This window comes from Notechis scutatus, chromosome 13 (assembly GCF_049901735.1).
Source record: "Notechis scutatus isolate UNSWTSFEM ecotype Mainland chromosome 13, rNotScu1.2, whole genome shotgun sequence".
In the NCBI taxonomy this organism is placed as follows: Eukaryota; Metazoa; Chordata; class Lepidosauria; order Squamata; family Elapidae; genus Notechis; species Notechis scutatus.
In genome coordinates, this window is record NC_142021.1 from 8,093,253 (window position 1) to 8,112,805 (window position 19,553).

The following is a 19,553-nucleotide window of genomic DNA, read 5'->3' on the forward strand; positions in this document are numbered from 1 at the left end:
GCATTATGAAACGTTAATTTTAGCTGCTGCTGCTGCATTGGGTCAGATTCTGAAAAGGCTTGGAACATGTAAGTTGTCATCCGTGGTGTTTCTCATCTTAAACACTTCAGACATTTTAAAGGCTGTACTTCAAAGGAGTTATTTTTTTTAAAATTGCCTGATCCTTTTCAGCATCTAAGATCCGCAGCTGAGTAGAACGGGATTATTAACATGCTTCCTATGGCCTGGACAGCTGTCTTCAGAGTATGGAGCTAGTCCCTTCTACCAACAACCACTGATCAATGGAGAGAAGATGTTTTTAAATAAACAAATTTAATAAGCTCGTTTAAAATTCACATTAACACATTGACAAAAAAAAATAATACACGTTTTAGACAATATTTTCAAGAGCAATTCTTTGACCTTTCTTCAGACATCTCAACAAAAAAAGTATCAACTGAACATTTTGTGCTCCCGTAAACATCTTTTGAGTACAAAAGTATAAACAAAAGCAAAGGAAATTGGTCAGTTGCCTGTTTTAATTTGCGGTGGCTAAGCAGGAATGCTTTCCTTTTATACTGTGGAGTAAGCTTTACACAAAACCTGTAGCTGTCTACAATAGCCCTATCTGGCTTTGTACCATTTATGTAGACCAGGTGTAATGCGCGTAGGGCACTTTTTTAAGCACAAAGGCCAAATTTCAGAAACCATGCTACACTAAAGGGATTTTTAGAAACTTGCCTTTTTTTTATCTCAACAGAACTCTGGCGCATTCCTCTTTTTCTCTCTAATACACGTTGGCCTTTGATATGTCATTCAGTACAAACCTGGAGAGGTTTTATACTACTTTCTGGAGAATGATTGATATCGGTAGCAAAAGCTGGGTGACCCAAAGAGAGAGCTGCTGCTAAAGCTGGTTTCTATTCCAAATGATTCTTAAATCACTTTGTTTTAATTTTTGTTTTATGTATAGGACACTTATATTACATATATAAAATAAATAGATGGTTACAGTACTTCTTGGAATCAAACTATAAAAAACTGCAAAAAGTGGAAAGTTAAAATGTGTTCAATACATAAGGGAACGTTACCCATTGAAAAGCAAGACAGGAATACCAAACGTAAAAGTTACAAAAGGCACTAATAAAACTGGAAGAGTCTTTGAGTGTAGTTCTGAAGTTTTAGTACCAAAAACATCAAACAGGTAGTATATAAAATGTGGGCTACACATGGGTAAGGAAACCACCATGCAGTTCCTGATGCTGTGATTACTTCAAGTTAGTGTGCCATAAATAACTTCCCATCCAAGTCCTATGATTTAACCATTTCTCCCATTTTCTGCTATAGAGGTTATCTCCAATTGCACAAGAATAGACCTTTGCAGTATGGAACTGGGCTATTTTTTTTTTTTTTAAAAAAATGGCCTGCAGTGGAATATAAGCATTATTTGGGCAGGCTCATCCTTAAATGTTGGAAACTCAGAAACCAGCCATCATTAAAACAGCGTGAGATTTAAAATAACAGCAGAGTAGCTGTAATCTGTTCTAGCTGTTTCATCAAACATGGAGTCACTATCGATGCCATTGTGCTCCCATGAGTTGCAGTGATGAATTTAGCTGTGAAAGGAAAACTGCTTTATTGCCACTTAGGAGCTTTTCTGTGGAAGCTGCAAAATCTGCCCCCATCCCATCCCCAAAGCCAGAAATGAAGAAGGGCGAATGGGGGGAAAAATAATAATTAACTTGTGGTATCTATAACTTTCATTAGCTTCCCCGAAAGCTTCAGTGTAGGCCCCCTTATGCTTAACGATCCTAATTAGACCAGATTGCAAACTGAATCTGCCCTAGTATCCACTGGGATTAAAGAGGCTTATTCCTATCTCGACTCAACTGGAAGATGGGTTATGATCATGGAAATTCAGGTGTTAAAAAGAGTCACAGGGATCCCAATATGTGAGAGAGATTGGGAGAAAGACAGACTTTGAAAGTGAGAAAAATGAGAGAAATTGGGAGAAAGCGATTGAGTGAAAGAAACAGATTGAAAGTGAGAAAGAGGACTGAAAGAGAGAGATTGAGAAAGAGGGAGGGAGGAATAAGAGAAAGAGAGAAAGGGAGAGAAAGGAAAGAAAGAAAATTACAGGTAGACTGGACTTCAATTTGTAATTCTTTGAGTCCAAAAAACGCCCCTTCTATCTATGAATCCCTAAACTTCGAGATTTAGGGCTTCCCATTCAGAGGCCTTTCAGGTTTAACTTCCTAACCTTACAAGACTCTTGACGATCTGGTAAATGGAATGCTTCCCCACTCCTTCCAGCAGCCCCCTCTTCCAAGAATAAATAAATTAAAAGTGGTCACAAAAGCCATCCTGTCAAAGGTTTCCACCATCCAAATTTTCCTTCACGTTTTCATGGCCAAGGGTGGCTAATTCCCCACCCTAATGATTAGACAGTCCTGAGAAATGTTGCCTCTTGGACAGAAGGATGTAGTTCACGTACGCCGGCGTATACCGCCCTGGGCTCCCTAAATCTGGAGAGAAGCCGGCTGGCGCCGCGTTATACTTCCCGGGGCTGTTCTTCCCTGGGCTGAAGTACGGAAGGTTTCTGGCAGGGCTGGTGGTGGCTTGGCCCTTGGCGAATCCTTTCAGGGAAGGGCTGGACCACCTGTCGGGAAAAGGCAGCGTTTTTGTTAAGAGTGCAAAACGTGGGAGAAACGGCTCTCCGACTTGATGCAGAGCGATTGGTTGTGACGGGAAAACGTTGCTGTGGCTTTTATAGATGGTTTGTAACTTAAGTGCAGGTCTTAGTAGGAAGAAACCAACAGTTCCTTGACCATAGCAAGGCACCAGAGAAAAGCAAAGAGATGCAAAACACTGGTGTCTTTGCCCAAAATTGTTTCTCAACCGTGGCCATTTGAAGATGGATGGACTTCAGCTTCCCAGAATGCCCCAGCAGGCATGGAGTTGAAGTCCACCATCTTCAAGTAACCAAGATTGAGGAACACCAGCCCAAAATTGGCTCCAACCCCCTTTCCTTTGCACCTAAAATGTTATCTGGAGGAGAAAGCAGTTGTGTCCTTTCAAATATGTGGTTTTTTCAGAGGAAGAGAGGTGGGTGTTGGCAAAAAACCCAACTAGTGGTTAATTTTAGTTCGGTATCTTTCACAACAACTGCACAAATCAGCTTCTCAAGAAGATAAATTAGTCGCCTGAGTAGTTTTAATTACCGGGGACAACAGGCAACACTGGTAGGGTGCAGCTTTTTACCCCCTGCATCCTAGGATGGATGTGACCCCAACTCAAAGGGATACGTGCTCCTCCACCTGCCTAGCAAACTGTTTCACGCTTCCTATGGATGTACCTTCGCCGTTCGGAAGCAGGATAGGCCCGCACGGACTCGCTCCACTTGGAAATAGCAGGGTACCTCTGGGGGTCGATCTCTACGCCGAGTAACGCCGTTAACACGTCGTCGTCCCATTTTGACGGCTGATCGCTAAGCAGAGGAGAGGAGAGCTGGATTAGGCAGCTAGGCACCACCGAAGGCCGAGGCTTTTACTCTCTTATCTCCCAGAAATATTTCAGCATTTTAGGGAAAACCCCGCCTGGGCTTCTGCTGAGAGTGTCTCCAATTGAGCAATTTTCCCCTTGGATGACCCCCGGAGTGAATAGATAACACCAACAGGCTCCTACATCTGTACAAGCTCTTTCACGGTGAACCAAATTAAAGGAGCCGTGGTGGCGCAGCGGTCAGAATGCAGTATTGCAGGCTGACTCTGCCCACTGCCAGCAGTTCGATCCTAACCGGCTCAAGGTTAACTCAGCCTTCCATCCTTTCGAGGTGGGTAAAACGAGGAGACCCAGAGGCTGACTCCGCAAACCGCTTAGAGAGGGCTGGAAAACACTGTGAAGCGGTATACAAGTCTAAGGGCTATTGCTATACCTCTTGCTTTTAATTTTGTGCACATGGATCAATTGGCCACAATACTGAAGAACTTAGTGAATTAAATTAATTTGTTACTCTATTATTATTATTAGTCTATATCGTGATACTTCTGCTGGTTTTCCTTTTGCTTTTTGGTTAATGACATGCTCTGACAATACACTGTATTCAAAATGTTTAGGGATTAAAATAAAACATATATATATGGGGGGGAGGGGAAGAGAAAACAAACCCCTTTCGTACCCTGAGAGGAACATCTGCTTCGTTCTCCCATTTGAGGGCGGCGTCTTTAGCAAACCAGGAGGGGACATCCCGGGTGGTGATTCCAAAGTGCCCGGCGGCTTTCTCTCCCCGGTTCTGACCTCGGTTTCCGCTGAGGGTCCCTCGGCCTCTTGGGGGTCCCCCTCTTCCTTTCTGCTCTTGGCCTCCTTGCCCTTCCTGGCAGCTGCCCCTGCCTTAGAAAGCAGGGAGCCCATTTTGGGCAGTTGCTCTGGACATTTCCAAGTTTTTGCTGCCTTCTGGCTCGGCTTGCCTGGCGAGCATTCCCTTGCCGCGGCTGGATCCTGGCAAGAGAGTTGGCCAAATTTATCCATTAAGTTGGCCACGGGGGACTGAAAGTTCTCCTCCTGGCTGGGATGCCTCCTGTGGCTTCCTGTCCTATCGTCGCTAGCGGCTGGGCTGCAGTATCCGTTTTTACTGACGGGGTCTCCTTTTTCGGCCGGCCGGAGGGAGGTTTTTGTCCTAGGCATGATAGCCCCCGTATGTTCGATGGAGAGAATGTCGCACTTGGAGCTTCCAAAGGGACCGATGGCGGCTTCGTTGGGTGCAATCACAGGGCTGTAATTTCTGGCCACGTTTTGCCTGTTCTTGACTTCTTCCAAACTCATATCATCATCATCGAGGAACGCGCCAACAGAGACAGAATTGCAGTTTTTACTTTTACCTGTAACAACCACAGAAATAAAAACGGTGTGGACCAAACTGTAGGCTTTTGGGTGGACTATATACAGCCCACTGATCTTGTCTATCGCTGTCAGGATTCCAGCAGTTCCCCCATTTAAATCATGAGTCTCTAGCTGGACTTCCAAAACTTAAAGAAGATTTATTGGGCGTTAGTTAACATGTCCAACACTGTCTGGGTGTAGCTGACTCTGAGATACATCATTTATTGCCACCCTTGACCCTGGTTTTCCCCCAACCCTCTGGGTGTATCGTAATTCATATTCTCCAATGGGACACACCCATAGCCCAGAGTCAATCAATCATGCTCTTCAGTTAGAATTTTGCCTGGCAGAAACTTCGGTCACCTAGTTACTATCTTTGAAGACATTTATGGAATGCGCTTTCGGTTTTGCAAGTTGCTGCACTGCTCCCCTCTCCCTTTCTGTTGGCAACTCTTAAAAAGACCAGAGAAATATTTTATGAGTTGACAAGTGCTTTTGTTTCTTAGTGTTCCTATTTAAAGAGAGCTGAAGGTTCCTCTGAATCTATTTTACATTTAAATTAAAATCTCTCCCAATCCATTCCCTGCAGTGGGTTGCAACTACGGGAGGGTCGCCATGCTCTGATTTGACAGGTATCCTTCATTTTTTAAAGAACTTGGTCTAACAGAGAAAACTGTTTCTCAATCTTAGCAACTTGAGGATGTATAGATTTCAACTCCCAGAAAATGCAATAGGTAACGCAGATACCACCAATGCTTTTTTGACCAGGGGTGGGCAACTAATATCCCCTTTTCCCCAAAGGTGCTTTTTTTCAGAAGGCAACTGAACTTTCTGGTTTTTCTTTTAAGACATTTCACTTCTCATCCAGGAAGCTTCTTCAGCTCTGACTTGGATGAGAAGCGAAAGGTCTTCCAAGAAAAACCAGAAAGTCCAGTTGCCTCTTTAAAAAAAAAAAAAAAAAAAGACCTTTGGGACAACCATGACCTGGGTGGCTGAGAATCTCCATAGATATTTAACGACCTGTGGACTTCAACTCCCAGAATTACTGAGTCAGCCACTGAATTCTGGGAGCTGAAGTCCACAGGTTGTAAGGGGGCCATTTTATATTCAACCAGCAAGCTGGGACTTTTCAAAGCATTAGGAGGTTTGGCTAAATTTGCTTTGGAGGTTTAATCCATTTAAACCACTCAACTTTCAGCTTTCAATCTTACCATGAGCCTGTGGAGGTTTGTTGTGGGCCTCGTTTTCCCCTAGCTGAGCATTATTGCTCATTTCCTGTTGTTGGCTCAGGTGGTCTTCTAGCCGTCCCAACCCCTCCTGGGAAGACAGGTCAACAAAGCAGCCCAGGAATTCCCAGTATTCGACCCATGGGAACCCCAGCTCGTGAGCTAACTCCCTGCAATAAAGGAGACAGAACGGATCATTTGTGACAGTATGAAATTAATTTGGATAACAAATTCACTGAAAGACATTTTTTAAAATCCGCCTCAGGATTGCAGTGTGATATAAAAACTACCCCACACCGAGTTTTCGTGTTTGTCGCATTCACACACTAAAATGCCAGTTTGTTTTATGCACTCCTAGCACATCAAAGAGGAAGAAAAACCCTAACCCTTTAATATTACCATAATTACCCCAAAAAAGAAGGTGTTGCCAAATTTCAGAAAAGTCACAATGAAAGATCAGGTAAACAGGTAAGTAAAAAAATTGGGATAGATTCAAATTCTCAGCATCTTCCCCCTTGATGTTATGAAAGTATAGGGTGACATATTTGCATGCACACACACATACACAAGAAGGTTGACACCATTGTCTCTTCTTCCCAGCCATAATAGGATAGGATAGACCAAAATAAAATAGGGGTAAATTGGACAGGGAAGGAAAAAACACAATTTAGATCAGCGTTTCTTAACCGTGGCAATTTTAAAATAGGTGGCCATGCTGGCTGGGGAATTCTGGGAGTTGAAGGCCACCTATTTAAAAATTGCCAAGGTTAAGAGACATTGATTTAGATGGTACTTCAGTGACTAAATTCACTAGGATACACAATCTTCCCAAACATTCATTTTCTGGCTAATTTTCAAAGCCATCCAGGTTTTACAGGGCTAATTCTGTAGCCAATTGCAACTCATACCAATTCTTTTGTTTCTAACAACTTGTCTGCTCACACCATCCTGTCCCCTTCCTCAAAAGAAACTTATTTCAGTAATTACTGAAGTTTGACCCCCAAAAACGTTTCTTTTCCTCTATAACTTTTATAAAAGATCTCCAGCATATGAAATACCCTTAATGCAAAAGTATGACATGACACTGAATGATAATAATTTTTTTAAAAATAAGAGTGTTTCCAAAAGGGACCATTTTAAGACAGGAACGACTGGACAGACAGTGTTTAAGCCTCGCAGACTAATCCCAATACATTGTTTTTCAGAGAAAACATTTCAGGTAGCCCTCGACTTGAATGACCACAGCTGAGGCCAACATTTCTGCTGTTAAGGGAGATATTGGTTAAGTCAGCTTTCTCCCCATTTTGCAACCTTTCTCACCGCGGTTCTTAAGTGAATCATGCTGTTCTTAAGTTATTTAACACGGCTGTTATTGAGTTTGCTGGTCAGGTGGTCGCAAAAGAGGATCACACTGCAACTGTCAAAAATGTGAGCCAGTTCTGCTGCAAAGGTTGCAACTGTGAGAAACGTAAAGTCACGTTTCTTCAATGCCGTTGTAGCTTTGGTCATTGAACAAACTTAAGTCGAGGACTTACCTGCATTGTAGTTAGGAATGGTCCATGGCAACGTGTCAAACCACAAAGGAGTATTTAGAAGAAAATGTCAACCCTCTCAAACATTTAATCTCTGTAATAAATGGTCTGTCCACCCTATAAATACAACCTGAGTATGTAATAATAATGATTTACTTGCAGCTCTTCCTAGTCTATTTGGTGCTCGTGTGTGTTTTAAAGGTTTTTTTTTTTAAAACGTTTAATGTTGGAACAGAACTCTTCCCTGCCTTTTGCCATCTGGCTTCGGGCACCGAGTCTGAAATACCTTCCAACTCGCTCGACCCCTCTTTCCAAATCGGATTTTCGGAGGTGGTAGAAATATTCCGCCCTCTCGCGAGGTGGAGTCTTCCAAAGCCTGCGGAAATCTTCTGCCTGTCGAAAGGGAGAGGAGAGATGAAAGGAGCAAAATCCAACTCGGACAGCCAGCTGGCCCCGATGATGCTTCAGGGAAGAGGAGAAGAAGTCCCCTGTGGGCCATTACTCTCAGGGTAGCACAGCCCTGCCTCTTAAATCATGATTATTAACATCATAGCAACAGCCCTTAGACTTATATACTTCAGAGTGCTTTTACAGCGGTTTGGAGAATCAGCCTCTTGCTCCCAACAATCTGGGTCCTCATTTGACCCACCTCGGAAGGAGGGCTGAGTCAACCTGGTGCCTGATGGGATTTGAACTGCCAAATTGTAGGCACCTGGCTGCAGCAGAAGTAGCTTGCGGTACTGCACTCTGACCACCGCGCCACAGAGGCTCCAATAATAATATTGTTAAATTGTTATGGTTATTAACTTATGCACAGGCAGTCCTTGACTTAACGGCCATTTACTTAGCCAGTGTTCAAAGATACGACGGCACTAAAAAAAGGGGGGATTTACGGGCGTGTTTCACACAACGGTTGCACCATTCCCGTGGTCACGTGATCAAACTCTGGATGCCTGGCAACTGGCTCATATTTATGACGGCTGCAGCGTCTTGAGATGTGATTACTTTTTGCGACCTGGCAAGCGAAGTCAATGGGGAAGCTGGATTCAACCAACTACCACGCTACTAACTCCACAACCGCAGGCAGTCGCTTAACAGTGGCGAGAAAGGTCACAAAGCGGGGCAAAACTCAACATTTAAACTGTCTCGCTAAGCAACCAAAAAATAAAAATAAAAATTGGGCTCTATTGTGGTCATAGGCTGAGGACTGCCTATAGCTCCCTGGCCCGGCCAACTTCCATGCCTGCCTTCATCTTTTAAGACATGGCATCTTCAGCCCAGTTTCACAGTCCCACAATAAAAATAACATTCTTTTTACGATCCTGTAATCCCTTAAATCAGGGTAGAGGCGGGGTGACTGAGCGTTTGCTGGCCAGGTGCCCTTCCTGACACCTACACGGTGTTCACAGCAGATATTTTCCTCTTTCGTGCCCTGAGAAACATCTGACTGAGAAACACCTGGGATTTAACTCTCCATCTTCCGAGTGGGAGCCGAGCGTCTCCACCACCAGGCCACCATGCTGCTCATTCTCACCGTCTCGCGATACGCCATCAAAACAGAAGGAGGCGCTTCAGCGAAGAGCCTCTTTGCTCTCCTTACCTTGGAAGGGCTCAGAGGCCCCGCGTAAGCCCTCACTGTCAGCATTGGGTCTTTGGGGCTGCCGAGGTATCTGGGCAAAGAAGCGAGTGGGCTGCTCTCCGTTTGATCCGGGGACCATGGCGTGCCAATCATGGGGGAAGTGGCGTTATCTTCCGCTCTGAAGAGAGGCACGTAACACTGACCTGGTTCACAAAGGATCAAAAGGGAGAATCAGGTGCAGAGCCTCCAAAGAACCGGCAGAATTTTGTACGCGTCTGCCCGCCCCCCATCTCTGCTTGCTGGTGTATGAAATATTTCTCAACTTCATCACCGCCTGCAAATCCTTACATTTTAAAATATTTATTCGCTTAAATACGGCCGCTTTGATATCAGTCAAAAAATACATTCTGCACTAAATAATCTTTTTGGTTCTGAGTTGTGCCATTTGCTTTTCGAATAGCCCCAAAGCCGATGTGGTAAAACGATGCCCCACAGACCGCCAACGTGAAATACAAACCTTCCAAGTGTTCCCTGATTTTTGCTTTCAGATCTGCCGATTTGTTTTTGTTCCTTTCACAGATTACCTGTTTAGGCAAGAAGGCGTAAGGTGTGTTAGTTAAGCTAAGACGCCTCGTATTTTATACTTAAAAATAAAAGGGGAACTGAGCTATAAAGCATCATTTCATAGCCTTGGCAACTAAGGCCTGTGGACTCCAACTCCCAGAATGCCTCAGTCAGCCATGCTGGCTGAGGCATTCTGGGAATTGAAATCCACAGGTCTTAAAGTTGCTGAGGTGTAAAGTGAATAAAGTGAAATCAAGACATTTATCACATGCAACTTACATCTGCTGGAGTTTGACTATATTTATTTTTTGGATTCTTTACGATGCCCGGATGGGAAACAAGAACACCGACCACTTCTGGATTCCCAAACTTGCAAGCGAAGTGCAGCGGAGTATCAAACACCTACAAAAAAAATAAAATAAAATAAAAATAAATGTATGAATAATCCATTATTATATCCTGTTCCTGTGCGGATTGGGCGGATCTGCTTTCTAGGCTCACCGTTTTATCTGGCGTGTTCAGATAAAGGTCCACTATGTAACTGATGCGCTTCTCCAACATGACGGTGTCGTCGTCAGGGTACATCAGCCGCATAAATTCTGGGTTTTCCAGAGTGTCCAACAGCAGCCGGCAGATGCCAGGTTGATTCTCTTTGGCAGCCACATGCATGACATTGTATCGACACCCCTCCTAGAAAAGGAACAGAGGGCGTCACCATTTGGGATTCCTCCAGTCCAACATAAACGTAACTTCCTTTTTTCCCCTCTGTGTGTGTGTGTGTGTGTGTGTGTGTGTGTGTGTGTGTTGTTTTCCAGACTCTGCTATCAGCCTCAAAGTTAGCTGATAAAGAGAAACTGGATGTCACACCAAACTGGTGTATTTGGGGTCAGTTTGGTGTTGGCCTAGAAACCAGGTGACTGAGAGTCTGGCCTTAGACATGAAAGCCAGCTGGGTTACTTTAGGCCAATCACCCAGGTGAATGGGAATTCTAGTCCCCTTAGGCATCAAAGCCAGGTGGGTGACTTTGGGCCAATCACCAGGAGTCTGGGAATTCTAATCTCGCCTTAGGCAGGAAAGCCAGGTGGGTGACTTTGGGCCAATCACCAGGGGACTGGGAGTTCTAGTCCCACTTTAGTCATGAAAGCTGGCTGGGTAACTTTGGGCCAGTCCCTTTCTCTAAGCCCAATCCACCTCACAGGATTGTTTTTGTGTGCGTGTGTGTGTGTGTGTGTGTAGGGGAGAATAGGAGGAAGAAATATTAAGTATGTTCACCACCTTGAGTTATTTGTCATAAAGGTGGAATACAAATAAATAAATTACTCGGATGCCAAAGACTGGCCCAAGGCAGCTACACATTTTCCTTAACAATCACATCTGGAGGGGAGAGGAGGAAAAAAAAAAAAAAGGATCTGTTGGTCCTGCAGCTGATAATGGCCAAAACACCATTTTTTAAAACTTTTTTTTCTTTACCTGGACAATCGTCGGATTGTCTCCAGAGCCGATGAGATAGCGAGGGTTACTCCAGATGAGTTCTAAGAAAGTACTTTCATCTCCTTTCTCCACGGCTTTCCGGAGCTTTGCAGTCAGATCCTGGGTACGAGGGCTTTTGTAGCTGTTGGCTCTTTCTTTACTGACCGTTTCCAGTTCCGGAGAGCACAAGCCATCTGTTAAGAGAGATATAAATAGCATTGGGCATGCGCTCCTGACGCAACGCAGGTTCAAAGACACACATCGGCATTTGCAAAGTGCAAAACTTACTTCTACATACAAAGGTCTGAAGCGGGACCCCGTTAGCTTTGGGTTCATTCGCCAACTGAACAATAGTGTGCATTTAAAATTTGACTTTTTAAAACACTAAGGCAGGCACAAGCACCTGCAGCCCTCCATAATAGGATTAAATGCTAACTTTCAGCATTTTTACCCTCTGCTTGGTTGTTAAGCCTGCTAAGCCGCTCTCGCTGCTGACTGCCCCTCGATTAGCTTCTCCTTGCGGCTGCTCTTTTTCATAACCCTGCAAGTTCATTTCTAAAGCCCAGCCCATCCTTCTTTATAGTAATAGCCGGCGTTTAAAGCAGTCTAAAAGCCATTTAACTCTAAAAGCCCTTGTGGAACACGCTGAAGCCTCCCCGCTTACCTCTACCAAAGACCGAACAGACTTTGACAGGAGACAGTGAGGTGGCAGACTTGTTTGGAGACGGGAAGTAATCACATACACCTTTGGCAAATTTCTCTGCATCTTCTCTGTTTGAGAAAGCTTTAAAACGTGACCCCTTAATCATTTTTACAGCTTGCAAAGCTTCCTTTTTGTCCTCATAGACATGTACCCTCTCTGGGGGGAAAAAAACAAAACAAAACAAAACAGCAGTGAAGTAAATTCAGCTCCGATGAAAGCAGGAGGCAACGGCAAGTCAAGAAATCTGTCCTTCTACTTTTAATCCCAAGTCCTGTTTGGCTACTTTATGAGATGATGATTTATAGCAGAAAACAGATCAATTAAATCTTGCTTTTTGGCGAGTTTTACTTTGGGGGGCAAATAACTACGATACCACAGAACAACATCTGCATTTTTTTTCTAGGGCCTTCCACCTAACCGATCAATTCTAGTCAAAATTGCGAAGAGGAATTTAATTAAAGCCACAGGACACACCATCAATACTGGAAAACAACAGCTAAACAAGTTAAAATCGTCTCACTAAGATTATGATGCAACACTGGGTTGTTTTTTCATCAGCAAGTCGATTTTGTTCCCTGAGAAACTAAACAACCTTTTGAAAGGAACTTAATTTGCTTAAAATCATGGCTCCAAGTCAGAGACAACATTAAAAAAAGCGATTTTTTTCCCCACAGTGTATGTTTTCATGTCCTCCGGCACTGTTGTAAGGAGCCTCAAAGAATCTGTTGCCGCTCCTGGGGCCTTGTTATTTCTTCCATTTATGCTCAAGATTTTATAGTTCAAAAACAGGTTGCAATTAACAGCTTGATCTTATCTTGTTGGAACAAACCAATCTTTAATTCAGAATTGGGAATTCAGCCTGAAGGGCCTATTAAGGTAAGAACTAAGAGTTGGAAGGAGAGAAAATCCGTCTTTCAAGAAGGGAAAAATTGGGCAAGATGGATTTAGCCTATGGGGTTATCCCTGAATTCAGCAAACTGAAGATTGCCAGTTTTGGATGTTAACCAACAACTGGGCTCCTCTTAACAACAGAAACAGAAATAGTTGCGATTCCAAAAACAAGCAAGGCGGTGGTGGGTAGGAATGGAGGAAGCTTCCAAGCTTAAGATTCATGCAGGGTTATCTCCTTCCTTTTACAGCTATATTAAATCATTTCATATATCCAGCTGATCTCTTTGGTAAAGACACACATACACCCCAGTATTTTTGTACCCCAAATGTTCGAATTTTGCACAGGGGGAGGACACACATGAGCCACCAAACAAATTCAAAATCATAATACATAATTTGTGCTAGGAAATTTATTTTCGCTAAGTACTACATCCCTGAAAAAGAAAAAAGAATCGATCCTTGAAAATGTACCGCTGCTATTTTTATGCCGAGCATTTATTGCTATCGCACTAAAAGGTCTCCTTCAACGCCCATTTCTTCTCCAGTAATTCAACCACGCGGGTGCTGTGTGCACATTAAGCGCGGGAAATCGATGCCCGCCTGGTGAATTTTTCATTGGCCGGCCGTAAGAAAGCCATCAATTAAGCCTCGTTGGCATTTGCCTCACATGAAGGAGTCTCAAGACTCTTAAGGCAGCTAACTGTCTGCAGAAAGTCAGATTTTGCTGGGACTACAAGATCCATCAGCACCAAGCAGCCTGGCTAGTTTCAGGGAGCGGCTGTCAGGAGTTACGTGTTTATAGGACAGCTAGTCCTCGACTTGCGACCACAACTGAGCCCCAAACTTCCATTACGAAGCAAGGTGGCTGTTTTAACTGTGTTCTGCCTTATTTGACGACCTGTTTGGCCACAGTTAAGGGAATTGAGCGGTGAACGGTTTCCCCCATGGACTCCGTGTGTCGGAGGCTGTCTGGGAAGGTCGCAAAATGGTGATCGCAGGACCCCAGGAGGCTGCAAGTGTCATAAATATGACTAAGCCAAAGGGCCAGATTTTGATCATGTGACCACGGGGACAAGAGACAACTGGACTTTCTTGTGTTTTGTTTTTTTTTAAAAAAAAGACGTTTCGCTACTCATCCAAGAAGCTTCTTCAGCTCTGACTAGATGGTGGGGAAGGGAAGGATTTATACGCCTTGCAGACAAGCTGATCATATCAACCCCCAAGTGGCTTCAAGAACCCTCTAAAACAGGAGTCTTCAAACTTGGCAGCTTTAAGACTTGTGGACATCAACTCCCAGAATTCCTCCTCCAGTCGTGTTAGCTTGGGAATTCTGGGAGTTGGAAGTCCACAAGTCTTAAACTTGCCAGGTTGGAAGACCCTTGGTCTAAAAGGATGCAAATCATCAGCTGTCTTCAAAGAGGATCAATCCTTCCGTTCCCCACCATCCGGTCTGAGCTGAAGGATCTTCTTGGATGAGAAGCGAATCGTCTTCAAAAGAAAAAAAACAAACAAAAAAACAACAAGAAAAGTCCAGCTGCCTCTTGAAAAGAAAAAGCACCTTTGGGACAACCATGACCTGGATGACTGAGAACCTCCACAGACATTTTAGATGAATGGTTTTAAGTCGAGCTACTGCACAAAGAGATCATCAACGACCGTCCATTCTTAATCAAAGAAACGCTTACCGTTTCTGGTCAATATGTCATCGTACACCGGGCACACCCCATAGTAGAGCACAGGCTCCTTGGAGGGATTCTGGGAACGAGCGGGGGAGCCATTCGCTTCATGCAGTAGGGCTTCTTCCTCCGGAGGGTTCAGTCCCACGCTGTAGCCAAAATCCCCCTCCTCGGGAGAGGCAAGGTGGCCATTGGTTCTTCCGGATTCTGGCTGGTTCCCACCACTGGCAGCCGTTCCAGGGACGCCGTTCGAAAAGGGAGCCGTGGCCTCGGAGGGTCCTTGCTGGTCCCATAAAGCCTGGGCCAACCTTTTCTCAAAAATGGACCTGGTGGTCAGGGTGATGGGCCCGCATTTCAGGCCAGCGTGGACGATCTCTTCTCTCAGCTCATCGGGGGTCAGTTGCTTTAATCGGGAGAAGATTTCATCCATTGTTATCCTCCCTGTAAGGGGGGAGGAAAAGCAGAGGCCATTTTTTTTAGTCAGAAGTACAAGGTAGTTTAGTCAGAAATACAGGTAGTCCTCGACTTGCAACAGTTTATTTAGGGACTGAAGTTACAACGGCACTGGGAAAAAAAGCAACTTATGACCGTTTTTCACACTTACAACCATTGCGGCATCACCATGGTCACGTGATCAAACTTCAGGTGCTTGGCAATGGACACAGAGTTCCGGGATCATGTGATCACCTTCTGACAAGCAAAGTCAACGGGAAAACAAGTAAAACGAGGCCAAATTCACTTGGCAAGATGTCCCACTTAGCAACAGTAATTTTGGGCTCAATTGTGGTCATTAAGTTGAGGATTAACCTGTATGGTTAAAAAACTATGCAAATATAGCCAGCGTCAAAAGAAGTATTGATCCATTATGTTCCACGTTGGTTGGATGAGTGTTTTTCAACCGTGGCAACTATAAAATGCGAGGACTTCCACTCCCAGAAGTCCCCAGCCAGCATGCTGATGGGGCTAGACACCCCCTAAAACACTGTGTCCACTTGTGGGCATCATACTTAAAAGACTCAGGGGAAAAAAAACACCTTTAAAAAAGAACAGTTTGATAAACTCGGTTACAGCTGGATTGAAATGCATTTAATAACTAATTAATTAAATATGTTCAATCTTCAAATTTACTGTAGTATTTTAAAAAAGCAGGTCAGACCTTTAATGGATGCCCTTAATCTATTTCTGCTTTAGCACAGGATCTAATGTTAGCAGCCAACATTCTGAGAATTATTCTAGATCTTAATCATTAAGCATCTGGCAGAATGCTTAAATACACTTCTGCTTCCTAATTTAAAAATAGAACGAAATAAGAGGAAAATCTCAACCGTAAAAGGAAAGCTGCAGCTGAAGACTGGAAATAGACATAAATAAGCAGAATGTTTTGATGGAGTAAGAATATTGGATATATTAATTTTACCAATGTTTTAGAATAGAAAATTGCTACCAACTTTCCACAAAATCATGGATTTCGAAAGTGAATTGATTTCTTTTAAAATGGAAAATAAATTGGTCCTCCTGCCATAAGATTCTTTTGGGGTGTCCCCCCCCCCCGTATTGTTTCAAATTGAAGACACTGCCAAAGAAATGCTAATTTAATATTTATTTAGTACCTTCTTGGGAATCCAGCCAAAATGTCAAGTCATCTTTAAATAGTTCCTCTGGACTAGATACATCTTTGGGTTCAACGGAATTTGAATATTCAAAGATATGTTGACATCCTTGCAAACGTTATTATTGTTGACCACAAATGGAGAATACCACTCAATAAAAGTTTTAATCTAAATGTATAAATACATATTGCTTTCATGTCATCGACCACATTGGGTGCAACAGTAAAATCAACATCCAGAAAGCAAACCCTTTGCTAGTGACTCAAGCAGTCTGAATAAATATTTGTTAATTAATCTAATTTCACCAGGGAACTAGGATGTTTTTATATCCCAAGCATGTTTAACTTTCCCAAGAAAAAGTACCGGCTTTGATGTGAAACCAAAACAAACACCAGAGAACAGAAATATTGTTAACTATTTTTAGGCACTAATGATTTTTTCTTAGTATGCTTACATGTTACTAAATCTAAACAACCGTGTTTAGCGAACCCAAGAATCTAAACTGGAACTACCATGGAGAGAATGTCTTTTCTTTTTTGCTTTAAAAATTCTGCACTTCCATGTGAATATCCCTGAAATAGGAAGCTTTTCAGAATTACTTGACATTTGGGCCGTCTCATCTGCCTACATAGTGATAGTCTGTGCATCCCCAGAGGCTTCATAACCAAAATAAATATAGCATGGGAATCCACACGGGGAGGGGGGGGGGTGTGAGGGGGTGAGAAACCAAGTGAAGGCACAGGCATCCTGACAACTGGCACATGATGCAATTTGTGTAGTTGCATCAGATGTCATAATTGCCATCTTTTTGCATTGATGGCTGGTCTTGGATGCTGCGGGATACAAGGAACAAGAAAGGAGGGGGAAAAGGAAAGGGTAACTTTATGCCATGTTTTTCATAGGCGTATTATGGGAAGTGTATGATTATTATTTATTTTTATAAAAACCCAAGGCAGCAAATATACCCAATACATCTTCCTCCTATTTCCACCATAACAACAACCCTGTGAGGTGGGTTGAGAAGGACTGATCCAAGGTCACCCAGGCGGCTTTTATGCCTAAGGTGGGACTAGAACTCCCAGTCTCCTGGTGATTGGTCCAAAATTACGCAGTCGGTTTTTATGGTTAAGGCGGGACTGGAACTCCCAGACTCCTGGTGATTGGTCCAAAGTCACCCAGGTAGCTTTCATGCCAAAGGCGGGACGAGAACTCCCAGTCTCCTGGTGATTGGCCCAAAGTCACCCAGCTGGCTTTCATCGTTAAGGTAGGACTAGAACTCCCAGTCTCCTGGTGATTGGTCCAAAATTACGCAGTCGGTTTTTATGGTTAAGGCGGGACTAGAGCTCCCAGACTCCTGGTGATTGGCCCAAAGTCACCCAGCTGGCTTTCATCGTTAAGGTAGGACTAGAACTTCCAGTCTCCTGGTGATTGGTCCAAAATTACGCAGTTGGTTTTTATGGTTAAGGCGGGACTAGAGTTCCCAGACTCCTGGTAATTGGTCCAAAGTCACCCAGCCATCTTTCATTGCTAAGGCAAGACTAGAACTCACCGCTGTACACCTTAACCATTAAGCCAACCTGGCTAAAAAAAAAAGGGTTTATGCTTTTTCCTTGAGCCTTAGGTGGGATTAGGGCGGGGAACAAGAGCTCTTCTTCAGATGGTTTGGCAGGAAAACGGTGAAACAGTAGAAATGAGGTCCAACATTATAAATGCACGCGTGTGAGTCTCCTGCTTGAGCAGAGGGGATGGACTAGAAGACCTCCAAGGTCCCTCCCGACTCTGTTCTGCTGTGAAACGCCCAGAGGGCTTCTTCCCAAGTGGTTCGATGCCAAAGCGAGGCAAGCTAAACCATTCAGGCCATGGGAGAAGAGCAGCCCGGCCTCCATCCAGGCTCCCTTCTGCTCGCCCCACCTGCTCCTCCAGGATCACCCGGTGGTCTCCCATCCCCCCGGCCTTTCCCCCCCCCCGCTCTTTTTCTCCCCTATTCCTGGAATTAACCAAACCTCTCGCTCGCTCTCTCTCCTCCCTTTTGGATCGCAAGGCACCACCCCCCCCGCCCCACACCCAAGGCGCTTGGGGACTCCCGCCCCCATCATCCCCAGCGCGGGGCCCGAGGCCTACCTGGCAGGGAGGCGGTGCTGGGAGAAGGGAGCGGAAAGGCAGCCGCGGGGGGAGGCCTCTCACCTCCGTCGCAGCGGTCGAAGCAGCGCGGAGGCCTCTCCTCAGCAGGCGGCGGCGGGGGAGACGGAGGCGTCGCGCTGGGCCTCGGGCCTCGACCCCGCGGGCCTCGCTCCAGCAGCCGCAGCAGCCAGCCCAGCGCGCCGATCACGGCGCAGGCGGCCAGCAGCTCCCAGGCGGGCCAACCGGCCCAGCCGGCCCGCCACAAGCCGCCCGCCACCCAGCGCTCCATCGCTTCCCCGGCCGACAGACGCCACTACGCAGGCGCACAAGCAGGCGGAGGGAGGGGGGGGGAAAATAAACCCCGGGGCGGTACCTCGTGAGGGACTTCCCGGCGTCCGTCGCGCTCCCTTCCCCACGCGCCGGTGCGAGGTCCGCGCAGGCGCAGACGGCCTCGCGCGCGCGCGCGCGTGCGCCAGGCGACTCCTGGCCACGAATCCCCCCCCGGCGCTCCAACGGACGTCCGCGCGCGGGGTTGTCCGCGAGAATGCCTGCGCCGAAGGCATCGGCTCTTGTGCCCCGTCGAGGGGCTGAGGAGGAGACCGAGGCCGGGTGCTGGCTTCTCCCCGGTGGTCCCGAGGCCTCGACAGCGAAGCGGCCCCTCTCGCGCGCCCTTTGGGTGTTTGAAAGGGGCGCCGAGGTGACCAATCGCGGGCCGCTACGTCACACGCAAGGAGAGAGGGGGAGGGCAGGCCATGAATAGGAGAAAAGCCCATAATCCCTGCGGGGCATGGGAGGTGTAGTCCAATCTTGTGGACGAGCCCCAACCACCCCAACTGTCGCCTTGAGAAAGTGGCAGCTCGGTTGCCCCCGGCAACGGCTTGAGTGGAAGGGCAGAGAAAAGGATCCGCCAGGGAAACACTTCCGGTTTCCGATTGAAGCCTCCGAAGCTGCCACGCAAAGGCTGGAGATGAGTGGCGTCGGCGGAGCCGCATAGAAACCGGAAGTGGAGAATGCAGCCAAGTTCTCCAGCAAAGCCACGTTGCGCTTAACTCTTAGGTGTATAACTTTCTAGCTTTTGGGTTTGCAAAGGTGGGTTATCTTTGCAAATGGCTGGTTCCAAATTATTATGAGTTGACTAAAGTTCAACTTTCTGGCCAATTTTTTAAATCATCTGATCTGGTCTTTTTCACCAGAATCCACTCCTTGTTTTGTTAAGGTCAAAGAAACAGGAAACAATCAAAGGGAAATCAATTATTTCTATTATTTCTAATAATTGATTTCTAATCAATTATTTCTATTACAGAAATCAATTATTTTTTTAAAA

The 19,553-nt window shown here is 45.3% G+C and overlaps 1 protein-coding gene across 3 annotated transcripts; it reads right to left on the reverse strand.

Annotated features, from left to right (window-relative positions):
- Positions 1-295: 295 nt before the first annotated feature.
- ANKLE2 (ankyrin repeat and LEM domain containing 2) lies at positions 296-18,928 on the reverse strand. 3 transcript variants are annotated; one of them, XM_026684935.2, is made up of 13 exons: positions 18,293-18,928; positions 14,508-14,939; positions 11,893-12,087; positions 11,229-11,422; positions 10,260-10,448; positions 10,038-10,160; positions 9,712-9,778; positions 9,216-9,397; positions 7,902-8,008; positions 6,069-6,253; positions 4,157-4,856; positions 3,335-3,466; positions 296-2,638 (listed from the first exon to the last, which is right to left on the reverse strand). In XM_026684935.2, the coding sequence occupies exons 1-13, from the start codon at positions 18,516-18,518 to the stop codon at positions 2,413-2,415; spliced, it is 2,958 nt and encodes a 985-aa protein (XP_026540720.2). In that variant the 5' UTR covers positions 18,519-18,928; the 3' UTR covers positions 296-2,412. The 3 variants fall into 3 exon arrangements, with proteins under 3 accessions (XP_026540720.2, XP_026540719.2, XP_087798971.1); XM_026684934.2 differs by having other exon boundaries at positions 18,230-18,928; XM_087942845.1 differs by having other exon boundaries at positions 18,603-18,926.
- Positions 18,929-19,553: the final 625 nt, after the last annotated feature.

Excerpts from the sequence above, each read along its gene's own strand:
- ANKLE2 (XM_026684934.2), bottom strand. The coding sequence starts at position 18,518 with ATGGAGCGCTGGGTGGCGGGCGGCTTGTGGCGGGCCGGCTGGGCCGGT. Across the intron at positions 10,161-10,259 it reads TGAACACGCCAGATAAAACG|GTGTTTGATACTCCGCTGCA; the intron begins GTGAGCCTAGAA and ends TTTTTTTTGTAG. Across the intron at positions 4,857-6,068 it reads CAAACCTCCACAGGCTCATG|GTAAAAGTAAAAACTGCAAT; the intron begins GTAAGATTGAAA and ends TGGTTGTTACAG.